This window comes from Rhagoletis pomonella, unplaced genomic scaffold (assembly GCF_013731165.1).
Source record: "Rhagoletis pomonella isolate Grant_MI unplaced genomic scaffold, Rhpom_1.0 Rhpom_scaffold_04911, whole genome shotgun sequence".
Lineage (NCBI taxonomy): Eukaryota > Metazoa > Arthropoda > Insecta > Diptera > Tephritidae > Rhagoletis > Rhagoletis pomonella.
Window position 1 is genome coordinate 1 of NW_023463459.1, and position 13,855 is coordinate 13,855.

The window sequence follows — 13,855 nt, forward strand, 5'->3', positions numbered from 1 at the left end:
AAAAAAATGGTTATACTGGTCGATATCTTTACGAAAGTGCAGCATTTAACCCTTTAATGCAGAGTCTGTCATATATGAAACGCTTTTTAACCCTTTCAAGGCAGAGGCAAAATGGTTCTCAATATGTTTTCAACGTACTTTTTATTTATTTTTATTTTTGATTTATTTTTAATATTTTATTTTTATTTTATTTATTTTTTTTTATTATTATTTTACTATGAAAAAAAATTCTACGATTAATATCTACATCAACATGAGAAAAAGCACGTGCAAAAGCATATTGGTAACCTTTTTCCTCTGCCTTGAAAGGGTTAAAAAGCGTTTCATATATGACATACCCTGCATTAAAGGGTTAAATGCTGTATTCCATTGTCTCTTTTCTAAGCGAAGATACACGATTTTGAAAAAAAACTCGTGTTTTGCCTATAGTGCGTCGCCTGTGGTCATTCTTTCATATATGTATGTATGTGCCATTTTTACCGTTACATATTTTTTGTCTACTCGGTTGTTCCCTGGGAAATTTATTTAAATTAAAAAAATTAAATTACTACACCATTTTAATTAATAAGTGTGTAGTCCAGTTTTGTTTTGTAGAAGTTTCGTTAGTATACACTTCAGTTTTTACACGTTGAATATATCTGCATATTTATATATTTACGCGTATCTGTTTACATTTATTTACGTACAAGTCTTAACACACATTTTTTCAATTACTTCTTGTATTGTAATCGGCATATCATTATGTACCGCTAACATCGTTATACCATTCAGCCGCTCCTTAATTGTATAAAAAGAAGGTACAAATAAGATAGCATATTCAACAATTGAGTTGTCCACTTGCAAAGTGCGCTATGTAATTTTTTTTTAGATTTTTAGTTTTTGGTGGGTTTCATGTCCACTAACAGCAGAGTGAAAAATTTGTCTATATTGTGAAAAAAATAGCATGAAATGTAAACTACTCTTGCAAAAGTCGCTATAATACTTATTTATACACTTTCAAATGTCTCCTCTTCGTATGAACTTAGAAAACTGCAAGAAAACGTGGTAGTTTCGGTGCCTAGTGGAAGAGGTCGCAAAGAAGAAGCAAACCAATCTTCTTAGAGCAGAGAACGCGAAAAGCTAAAAAAAGCTAGCTATGTAAAACTTACTGTTTCAAAACATGCAATATTAAATTTTTAAATATAAAATTTGCAAATCTACAATACTGCAATTTTATTTTTTTAATGGTATTAGGCTCTTTTTTATCCAAGTTTTCAGGTAATAAAAAAGATACAGCTCGGATGTTACTTGTTGTCGTGGACGCTAAAATTCTCCATGCCAAACTAGTCATGCTTGTTCTACAGTAATTTTTTTCTGTAAAGTTCTATAAGAATGGGTTTTTTTTAATTAATTCGACTAAAAAATTGAGGAAGATGCTTCCTCCTGTGAAACGGCCATGCTTATTGCAAAAAATACCTGCAATACTAATCTCACCTCGTTCAGCAAACCGTGCACCGTGCCTAAAAAGGATCCACTCCGCCTTTATATTATCACTTGTGTAAGTATGAATGATAAATACATTTAAATATATGTACAAATACATTGCTATTTCGTGTCGTCGACTTGATTTCGCAACCAAATTAAAATACGTCCCACCCTAATAAAAGTAAAGTTGCACCTTTTCGATCTGTCTTTCTCCTAGTTTGCTAGCCATATACATATATGATTTATTTCGGAACGAATTTCCTTCATCCCTTTCAAGTTTGATTTTTACATATATGTATATACTAACGCTTACTTAAATACATACGTACACGTACATATATACCCAATCCCCAACTCTTTCCCTATTGCGCTGTACAAACAAAGGCGGTACAGTGTAACAAGAAAAGTAAAATAGCACAGTGGGATAAAATAAATAAACAAGCACGCATTAACATAAATAATTAATTTCGACATTTTTTACCGTACTCCATCCTTTCTATCTCACAATAATTATATATTCTTATAATGGAAAATCGCCCACAAACTCTATCCTTAAGTGCACTCTATAAAGATTTTATGTTTGAATGCCACATATTGGATTTATTTTGCCAAAGATGGTCTTCACGCTCAACAGCGAAACTCTCAGCGTCGCTGTTAAAGGTAAAATTGGACCTTTTGGATACAAATTGGGAAAGTATCATGGACTTCTTTAGACTTCTCCCGAGCCCGCACTTTACTGAATCTAGTTACTCCGCAAATCAAATGTATGAAACATGCTTCACGAAATATAAGATTTGCTCGAAGCTCTACCCCAAAATACAATAAAGGCATAGAATCCTCTGATGCTCTAAAATAAAATTACTCCCACCCTATATCTGCCCCAAAATTTATCATTTATTTTTTATTTCCGGCCCGGAAGGGACTACCGCCAATAAAAACTCGGAATAGTCAGTTACTTGACGGAAGCATAAATTCAACTCTCAACTCCGCAGACGTTGAAGCCATTGCCAGCACTACTCTCTTACCCCAAATCATGGTTATGTAATAAAGACTACTCTATCAGCAGCAACCAAATTCTACGCCTGTCACCTATCTCGAGGACGGTACAAGACGAAGCGTTGTTGAATCCGGCGAGATTTCTCGGTTGTCACCTCATTCAACTGAATCAATCTCCTCTTCAGCAGTGCCAGTTCGCAGCCCGTTAAGGACTCTCATGAATTTACTTGTGCTTCAACCCCGAAGCCTTGCGATTCCCCGCAGTAATCACAGCGTCAACTTCGATGCAGCCCGACTCAGATGACCGCTTTGATTCCGTACATCGGTGGTCATTATCATCACAAGCCACATTCGCAGGAAAAGTCATCGTCAACCGGCTAATTGAGGACCAGTCTCACTTTCGCACATCCCAAAGTTGAGGTCACATGCTCCACTCTAAAGGCACGCCAACAGCAGAATGTTAATAGGAATATCTCAGTAACTAAAAATTTAGTGAATCACAAGCTATTTACCCTTCACTTAACGCAATAGCTCTCTCAAACGCACATTTAGTTCAATTTACTTCACTTATGTTTCCCAACTAATTAATTTTACGACTCTCTTTCACAGGCTAACTAAGATGTTTCGCAATTCCAGTCGTGTGTCTCCCCTCCTCTTTTACCAGGGATCTCGGGTCAGGCCTCCTGATGACCAAACAAGACAGCCTAACTACTACCTTGCCACGGCCCACACAACCAGAGCATGCAATTTGTTCGGTGCATCAGCGACTTATTTAGCTAAGCGTACCTGTAACTGGAAAATCCACAACAACTGCTGCATGTTTTTCCGGCACTGGCGGGCCGACATGTTGAGAACATGGGTTCAAATTTAATAAATTTCTAAACGATATTTTTTATTGTTGGAAAACTAAAACTTTCATAAATTCAATTTTAAAGTGTAATATCTAACTTAATAATAATAATAATAAATTGGCGCTTACACATATATTAGTGTTTGGCCGAGTTTCTCCGATTTGTGGCGTGCGCCTTGATGTTGTCACACAAAGCCGAGGGTCCTACAGTGTTACGCCGACTCCGAACGATGATTGTATTTTTATGAAAAGCTGCTTTTCATGACAGAAATACACTCGGAGGTTTGCCATTACCTCTAACTTAATACTACTTAATATTGCAACTTTGTACGTAATATCGTACGTTAACCCGAAATAACCCACGATTACCATATGGTAATGCAAAATATGCCGTTACTTTAACACGAATAAATCCAAAACGACATAACAAAACTACAAGAGAAAAACGTTATCTAATGCAAAATATTTGTTGCTTACCAAAAAATAAAGTTTCTGTTATTCTGAGTTCAATTAGCGAAGCTAACGCATGTCAAATTGAGGTGACAAAAAAAAAGTTAATAATTCCCGTTTTCCGATATGGCACGTCGGTAAGTATATGCATATAGCAATACGTTTTCAAGAAATTTTATTAATAATTACACTAGTCGGCAGCTAAGGAAATAAACTATGAAATGCGAATTTATTTTTGTACAAAAAAAGTGTTTTTGTATAATTTTTTTACATTTTACTCAAGTCGTTGCCATATGGTAATCGTGGGTCGCCTAGGGTACATGTTTTTTCGCATTTCATGTGATTTTCTGAGCTGGTTTGTAAATTTATCTAATATATTCATTTATATATTTTCTTGGTATTTTATAAATTTTACTGTTTCAGTGGTTTATCGTTGCAACAAATGCTTGATTACATTCAAGAGCTCGATGAAGCAGAAGACCAAAATCAACTAACAGATATACCAACTGCCATTTACATCGAACCTCCTGTAGATGGAAACATATCGGGCGAAGATGACGCTGAAGACGAATGTGGGGGCATCCCAGATAATGTTTGCCCGGCTCAGCTAAAAGGCGGCTGTGAAGTTGTAATGACTAGTGGACGACATTTACAAAATTTTGATGAAGAAGATGAAATTGGAGGCATGTTTGAAAACAATATTAGTTTACCAATCATTTTAATTTTTTAAGTCCTGAATTCTTCAGCTCCAAATATAAAAGATTTGCCCGTTATTGTGGTAGAAGACACATATCAAGGAATGGAGGAGCAACCGACAACATCCAATCGTGCAACATCACCAGACAGAAGGCGGTTACGTAAAGTGCGGCCAAAACCTTCAAATGTTGCATTGCCACCAGGGAATAAGGAAGCAACATTTGAATGGGTAAAGAATGATTCGCCATCTCTTATTCCCATTTTTCCAGTTGCAAATTACGAAGATTGTCGTAATTTACTACCACACCAACAATTTGAAAAATTTTTTGATGACACATTATTGGGACACATTTGCGAACAAAGTGCAGTATATGCGATCGAACAGAATGGACCAAACCCTAATATAACAGTCAGTGAGCTTCGAGCGTTTATCGGCATATTGATCATTACTGGCTACAATTATCACGCCAGTTACAGAAATTTGTGGAGTCAGGATGAAGACATTCGCAACAACCTTGTAAGTGATACCATGCGTCGGAATCGATTTCAAGATATTTTGCAAAGTCTTCACTTCGAAGACAATTCCAAGGCTTCTTCTAAAACCGGTGTAAATGCCGACAAAATGTGGAAATTGAGGCCCCTTACTGATCACTTGAAAGCAAAAATGATTAAACATTTTCATGCCGAACAAAATCTTTCTTTCGATGAAAGTATGATATCTTATTTTGGTAGACATGGATGTAAGTAATTCATAAAAGGGAAGCCGTTATGATTTGGCTACAAAGTGTGGTCTCTTTGCACTCCATCAGGCTACTTGGTGAACTTCGAAATTTACCAGGGAAAGAATCCTCGTTCGAATGTTGAGTATGAAGCCAAGTTTGGAAAATGCGCCGCCCCTTTGATCAATATGATCGATGATTTTCCTGATAGATTGAAATCGCTGCCACTTTCGTTTTACTTTGATAATCTGTTTACCAGTTATCCTTTGTTAGCGTATCTTATGCGGATATAATGCTACGGGAACAATCCGCGAAAATCGTATTCCAGCAAGCTGTCCACAGGTGCATAAAAAAAACTTCAAGTCAATGGAAAGAGGCTACTCGGAATCAATTGCGATGAGAAGCACTGGAATTCGATTGGTGAAATGAAAAGATAATAATGTTGTCTGCATGTTATCTACCAGCTTTGGTGAAAATCCGAAATCAATGGCACAGCGTTATTCGAAGGCAAGTGGAGCCAAAATAAATGTATCCCGCCCTTGTGCGATCACGGAATACAACAAATATATGTGCGGAGTAGACTGATTCGACCAAAATTTGGCCCAATACCGTATCGCATACAGAGGAAAAAAGTGGTGGTCTAGCATTTTTACCTGGCTGATAGATGCTTGTGTTCAAAATGCTTGGCAGCTTCATCGGAAAGCGCAGCCGTCACTGACTCAACTAGAATTTCGACGACAACTGGCAGTATACTACTGTAAACATTACGGTACAAAAGCCAAATCAAGTGGTCCGATGCCCTCCCACAGATATGCACAACAACCAGGTCGAGTTGAATACACTCTACGTTATGATCAGACTGGGCATTTTGTAGGTCCATCCAATCGTAGGCATTGTGCCGGTGAACGATGCAAAGTTAACGTACGGACAGCATGTATAAAATGCAACGTAGGACTTTGTTTAAAGTGTTTTGCCAATTACCATACCAAACCGTGATTTATTTCAGTTCTTTTTGTATTATCATAAATATATGTATATTTTTCTTACTTAATAAACATGTTTTAAAACAGCCAATTCTTGTGAATTAAAAAAAACATGTCAAAAAATCATTTTATCTTGAAGAAAAAACTTGTACCCTAGGCGACCCAGGGTTACCATATGGTAACGCTAGTTTTTCGCATTTTCCGGAAAAGTGGAACAATGTACCGAAAAATGGACTTCATATTCGTGCTCAGGAGGTCGAAATACATAAGTCTACATCTTTTCAGCAAAATATAAGACAAAAAAAGTTCTGGGAAATACCGGGTTAAGGTGACGAGTCGTTTTGGTTTTCGTACATGTAAGCGACGGTGCGGGGCGACCCGACCGCGCCAGCCTAAAGTCAGTATACTCGCGACCGCCACCATAATCATTTGCTTAACTGCAAATTCAGTCACTAAGGCAATTACCTACATTGAATTTCCCTTTACATATTTACAACGTTGTATACCCATATTGAAACGAGAATAAATCGGAACTTATCAGTATTATACATAAGAACATATATTAAAGCAACAAATCTTTGATTTATTTGATTGTTCGGTGCACCCTGCACCACATCCAAATCGGTAGGAGCTTAAACATAGTTTTTGCATTTTTCGAAAACATCGTTGTATTAGAAGGGAGCGCGGTTACAGTCCGATTTCGCCCATTTTCAGTATAAATCTTGGATAAAGAGCAATCTATATACCAAATAGTTATCGTATACACGGACAGACGGACAGACAGACAGACATGTCTTAATCGACTTCTCTTTTCATTCTGATAATTTATGTATACATTTGTCTATATCTATCTCAATTCGTTTTGGCTGTTACAAACAACCGTTATGTGAACAAAGTTATAATACCCTGTGCACAAGTGCGCTCGGGTATAAAGAATAAGTTACAGGTTACTTAACTATACATATGTACATTTGAGCACAGAACAACTCATACGACACAGCGAAGGTTAAACAAATTGACGTTCAAAAATTAATTAGGAAAAAAATTTAAGTTATATATGTACATATGTACAAATATACATATCGCTCATTTACTTCAATAGTGTCATAATCCAAAAAATATAAATTTTGGGTTGAGTATGCAGAATTACCGCTACGTCGTCTTCTATGTTGTGTAAAAATTTCATAGCTATATCGATTACCCCTTTCTCACCAGAACAAAATATGTGTTAATTTTTACTTTGGGAATATATCGACACCTGAGAAAACTCATAAAACTTTTCAAGAACGCCCTATTTCAGAATTTGATTGAAAAACGTCCTTTCTTAGAATTTGGTTGAAGAACGCCCTATCTCAGCTGCCGATTCAAAAAAGTCCTATCTCGGCACATTTTCTATGTATTTTCAACTAGGCAATAGGGCTTTCTTCAACCAAATTCTGAGATAGAGTGTTTTTCAATAAAATTCTGAAATAGGGCGTTCTTCAATCAAATTCTGGAGTAGGGCGTTCTTGACATTTTTTTTTGTGATAGGGCGTTTTCGAACTGGCTGCCGAGATAGGTCGGTCTTTCACTCAGGTGACGATATGTAAATTCAAAACTTTAAAGCCGTTTTTCTTGATATTTGCTTTTTTTGAGTTGTGACACTGTTGAGGTAAATGAGCTATATGTATAGGTAAATTTTGATTCAACGAAAATACTTACGTAAAGATGGTGTTGTTCAAGTTTCTTTTATTTAGTCCACTTCATATGGAGGCAGGGATAGTGTTCCATATACGAATAGCATTGACAAATAATAGCCTGCTGAGGCTGTATAATTATAAGAGGGTACTATCAAGTATATTATTCGGGCTGACTTATGGAAGAGATTATACCGTGCAACAAACGCGACCTTCACCCACAGATATGAACATATTGTGCTATTCCAAATACACAGCCCAGTATTGTACTGAAAATTCTGGGAGAAATAAATGTATTTATTTCTAAGAACTGCTAATATTTTCCCTTTTATATCGTTCTTTTTGTGGTGTAATATGTCTTATCAATTCCTCAAAATCCCAACTGTTTGCATTTTATTTCTAGTTCACCACTCGGGTTCAGCGAACTCTTTAACGAATTTCGATTACATGAAAACCTTAATTCATTGGACGAGATTCTTAATGCCATAATTGACGCCGATGGAATGTCATTTAACGACCTTAAACCAATTTACAAGGAATTTCTTCTCAAGTTAGCGGTCACTCTTACTAAAGACGAGCTCTTCCACAGATCAAAGAATATTATGCGTCGACAAAGGAAAAAAAAGTTGAGGCGACAAAATAGTTCTTCGATTCCGCAGGTGATTAGATAGTGCTTTCAAATAAATTGAAATTATATTTAGTAATAAGTGCGCATAATGGTAATCATATAATTACAGAAATTACGTATGTACATTGTCTTTGTTCTACATTTTAGAAAAAGTCGAAAACTGCAGTTTTCGGTACAAAAAACCTTAAAAAGGTTTTTCATTTGGGACAGTTTACATCTTGCCGTGGGAAGCCAATTAAACTTCACATAGATAAAAAAGTCGGATACAAAAATCGTTACATTAGTGAGACCACCACAAATCAGCCATCCGTTACCCAGCACCCAAACGAACAGCAGCAGACACGGGTAGCAACTAGTGGATCGGACGTGTCGGTGGTACGCAACGACAACACCCTCCGTGGCTTAAATAGAAACAGCAGCAGCGGGTACGTAGCAGGTACTACAAGTTACTTGTCAGATTACAATAATTGCAATTGCAGCTACGTCTCTTGTTCCGAGTGCAGCTATGACTCAGAATCATGTACGTGTACTTCAGCTGACAGATGTTACTGCAGTCTTAGAACAGATCACATCAACAACAGGCTCTGTCGGAAAAAAGATTCCAACGCGACTCTTTCAAAGCATTTAACTAACGTCGATAGGCATAATACATCTTGCCATTCCGGTATAGACAATAACCGATATTCGTTAATCTCGTGTAATTCAAATGAAAAATGCTATTGTTCTATGGTGGAACAAGGGGGACCGAGTGATTTGCCTGGTGCTGACGCAGCCATCTCACAGTCCGACAGCTCTTGGTGCGACACGGATAGTTGCGTTAGCACCAGCAAATGCTATTGCCCGCGGGAGAATCGAACAACAAGATCTGGGTCTGGAGAAATAAATCCTTCTAAAGCACACCAAGATAGCACTTCTGGCCGAACAGCTGCAGAAAAACTAGCTCTGGACTATGAACTCTTTACGATCAATGGCAATGGCAAATCTGTTCAGCCACACGAAGCTTTAAGTGTTAAAAAGAGCGTAGAGGCAGCTGCTATTTTTGCTGATGTAAAACTTAGCCAAACTACTGATATTAAGAGCATGTGTCCACAACCGTTTTTGAATCCTAAACCAAGCGAGGATACAAAAATATATTCCCATTGCGAAAAAAAAACGCGATTCCTTAAGCATTGATCGTCGTCACAACGATCACAGTGCTTGGAACTTATCATCAAGCTCATCGCAAAAATGCCGTAGTGCTGACGATATATTGGGAAAATTGAGAACAAAGAAAGGAAATGCAAATCCAGAATCATTAAAAAGTACTCTTTCTAAAGGAAAGGCTAAGCAGATTGAACTGGAGATGGACGAAAGTGTTCACAATAATTATCCAGCTTTGAATGCCTCTTTGGAAGATACATTAGGGTACTTGCCATAAATTAAAGCTATGCCAAGTATACTACGTAGAAATATGTATACATACATATGTATAGTATATACTATTCCATATGCACATATATTTTTCGATTACGTACATACATAGCATGAGCATGTTAACAGCTTTTTTAGGTGTAATGACACTACGTATTCAAAAAAATAAAACACTGTTACGCCATATAACACACCTAGTTTTTGACTGAAAGATGTATAAGATTGCGTAGTGGTTAACAAAATTCAAATTGACGTTAAAGTAAAAAAAGTACAAGTCCGGACGAAACCCAAATTTATTACCCGGCGCATGTATTATATGTTTTGTTTTTCACACTTCAGTAAACTACATTGTAAGCAGGCCTGAGTGACGCCGACAGCGCAGTACCCTCGGGGTAACGTCGCAAGTTCTTATACACGAAGTTGACGGTGATAATTAAGCGAAAATTAATTATTGATTCATAATTGGAGTATTCACAACGGTGTCGTAAGTGTCGTATTGTTGTACGTCGTAAACTTTAAACAACTAAAAATATATCAAGGGGGTTTCAAAAGTCATATTATGAATTTTCACAGTGCTACAAAAAAAGTTCGTTGTGGTTTCAAGTCCTCTAAACATTTATTTTGGCTTTTAAACTTTACAACTTACAACAATACGATACCGCTGTGAATACCCCAAATGAATCGGTTAAAATTCAATACGCTAAATTAGGGGGAGTGAAATAACACAAACGGCAATAACGCAAATTTGTGTCATTTACCAATTGAATGTGAAATAACACATATTTGCTTTATTTCATTTCTCGTTGAGCAATAAGACCAACTTTTAAACTTAACAATTGAGTAATAAAGCAAAATGGTGCTTATAGGTAGTCACCCAGTTCCATTTGACAAAAAGTAGTACATGAACAAGTTAAAAGGACGGATTTGTAAGTATGCAATTTTGAAAGTGCCCAGCGTCGCAGCGGTCCGCGTTCGCGTGCCGCCCCGTGCCACGCTGCGCTGAGTTCGAGGTCGCGCTCGCGTCCCACGCCCTTCTCCCCACCTTTTGCAATTATGTACTGCGGCATTATAACCGTTTAGAAAAAAAAAATTATAAAATAACACTAATTCACTTCTGAAACTACTTTTTAATGTCCAAGTAATGGGAATTATTGAGTATGGTGTTATTGCATGCATCCCACCCATGTGGAAGTTACCAGGTGCCACTGCCCTATTTGAAAACTTGCCTATAAAATGTGACTATAAGGCAGCCGAATGTCAGCAAATAAAGCGACAAGGCCGTTTTATTACTTCATCTGTTTATTGCGACATCATCCCATGCAAACATTTTAAGGTTTTCCAGCAACGGTTTTAACATATTAAGAAGCATGCAGATAAAATTCATACAAAAGCGCTATGTTCAATATGGCGAGCATTATTAAAGACGATGCTGTCCCTATATTTTGTTAGACTTTTCATAAGTAAAAATATTTTGTGAATATTACTTTCTTCATATGAACTATATCACATTTTTTTTAATTCAAGGCCTATCAAACAGGTTTGGTTTGCCTGTATTTTGTTGTTGCTTCTGGTATCGAAAGTGTCAAAAACTGCTCTGATTTTTTTCTTCTACATCAAAGCGTGCCATGTGAAATACAAAAAAGATAAAAATTTAAATTGAAAAAATGAAAATTGTTGCAACTCGCTTTTTTAGTAAATTGTTTTGCTTCTCGAAGCATTGATCCACCCTGTGCCAGGCCCAGTAATCAGCGGTTGTGCTGCTGAGTTGGGCGAGCGTTCCAAAAGCTGTTATTCCATCGCTGGTTTTGTATGGAAAAAGGTTTCACATGCAAATAGATTTTAACAATTTCGAATTTTTGTGAGAAGAAATTAAAAATAGACATTTCCGAGAACAAATAATTTGAAAAAAAAAATCAAATCAGTTGCTATGCTGATACAACCTGTTCAATGTGCCTTGGTTTAATTGTATTTTTGGAATAATCAATGTTCTTTTTTCCTCTGCCAGTAAACTGTGTTTTTACAAATAGTATAAACTAGCAGAGCACCCGACGTCGTTCGGGGTAAACAAATCAAAATAAAAAACAGTAATATAAATATTCAGTTCAGTATAATTTAAAGGAGACAAACTATTTTCTTTGTTTACATTAAGGCATCCTTATGAGCCATACTTTAAGCTTTATCGTGCTTTAACTAATATATATTGATAATCACTTGTACTACAAATCTTGTTCCATTATTAATATTAGGTGGATTAAGGTAACGATCAAATTTCTAAATTAAAATTATTCTACTACGGCACATTCTGTTTAGCTGCCTATTCGATTAGCTGTTTTAGTATAGCTGCACTTTCTGGTAGAATGCTTAATTCGGAAGTTTTATTCATTATGAATGAACCTTTTTCGTTTAACAGCATCGCGGGATTAAAAAACGATTTAATCAAAGTCACAAACTTTAGGTCATCACTGCTGTGATTTCTACCGCGCCTCAAAGCTTGCCGCTCAAAAAATATGCCGCTTCAATTCAATTTTTTAAATTTTTGTGTATTTTTCTAGCACTCAAAATCGAATTTTTTTGTGACACATTTCTCGGCGCACTTGAAATCACAACAGTTATGAGCTAAGTTTTGGGACTCTGTTAGAATAGAGGGGCTGGTATAAATTTTGAGCATCGTTTTGCAGTTCGCTGGTATATCGTTTTGCGGTCTGCAGGGGAGTCGTTTTTGCGGTCTGCAGGGGAGTCGTTTTTGCGACCCGCCCGAACTTATGCGCCGCTAGCAGCCGGTTAGTTTGCGTTTGTACTTCATGCTGTAAGCATCGCATGCGCGAGCTGTTTTGCTGAATACACACGTACAGATACAAAAATATTGCGCTTCCCTGTGGGGAAAATCTCTAATTCTGAGCTGGTGCGCCTGTAGTACGTTTAGACCCTGCACTGGTTCGAGATAAATCTCTTTTGCATACAAACAACTGGCGAATTTAACATGGCGATGTCCTAGGAAGTGTCAATTGCCCCCGCTGCATCCCTTTTTCGATAGTTCCGAACTAGTTCTAAATTCTATAGTTCCGAACCAGTTTTAAAATCGCCAGACGAAAGAAAAAAGTATCATGATTTTTCCATCTTTTCTGTTCTTCCGTGGGCGATTTTACATTATTTTCAAAGAAACTTTTTTTCTATTTCAAATAAAATTTGTTTGAATGATTGTAAAAAATGTACGTTTACATACCTTTGGCTGTAGCTGACTTTGCAGAGGTGCTCGCTGTTATTGGTTAGATTCCAGACGGTTCCAAGATGTTAATATGTGAACACAAAGTTTTGTTTTGTATTACCAAACTATGAAATAGCATCTGCGAAGTGCAGAATAAAAGTGCATTTGATCGAAAAAGCCGCCAAACACATATCTATGTAAATTAAACAAGCCCCCGCTGCATTACTTTTCGATAGTTTCGAACTAGTTCTAAATTCGACAGATAAGATCTAGTTCGTTCTGCGTCCGTTTTTCTATAATTCCGAACCAGTTCTAAATTCGTCACTTTAGATATAGATTTCTTATGAAAAAAGAGAAATAAAAAAGTGTTTTTAAGAGTCCCACATTTCGCTGATTTTGAACTGGTGGGGATCTACTTACTATCGGACTGGTTCGTTTTTGGCGATAAAGATCTAGTACGGAACTAGAAATTTTATTCACCAGTCCGCGGTTTCCCTGCAGGGTTGTATTGGGAGCTCTGCCAACGCTGTGCACCACTGGCTTACAACATACATGTTTACATATGGATGTTTGCGGGTACATAAGTATGTACGAATTAGGGATGTTAATTTTTCGGCTTTTTCCGATCCCGGGATTTACGGGATGGCGTTGTCACAATCCCGTGATTTAGATATTCATTACTCTTCAACAATTTGAATTGAAAAAATTGCTTCTATATTGTTTGAGAAGCTCCCTACCATGAAATAAATAATAAATAAATGGGTTTGAAACCATGGTA

The 13,855-nt window shown here is 36.9% G+C and overlaps 1 protein-coding gene across 1 annotated transcript; it reads left to right on the top strand.

Moving 5' to 3' along the window:
- The first annotated feature begins 3,886 nt into the window (after positions 1 to 3,886).
- On the top strand, positions 3,887 to 10,049 carry LOC118754913. The gene is given in 7 exon segments (XM_036489782.1): positions 3,887 to 3,897; positions 4,184 to 4,443; positions 4,507 to 4,973; positions 8,233 to 8,493; positions 8,610 to 8,887; positions 8,942 to 9,602; positions 9,604 to 10,049. Coding segments are annotated over 7 exon segments (2,214 nt in total). The 3' UTR covers positions 9,880 to 10,049.
- Positions 10,050 to 13,855: the final 3,806 nt, after the last annotated feature.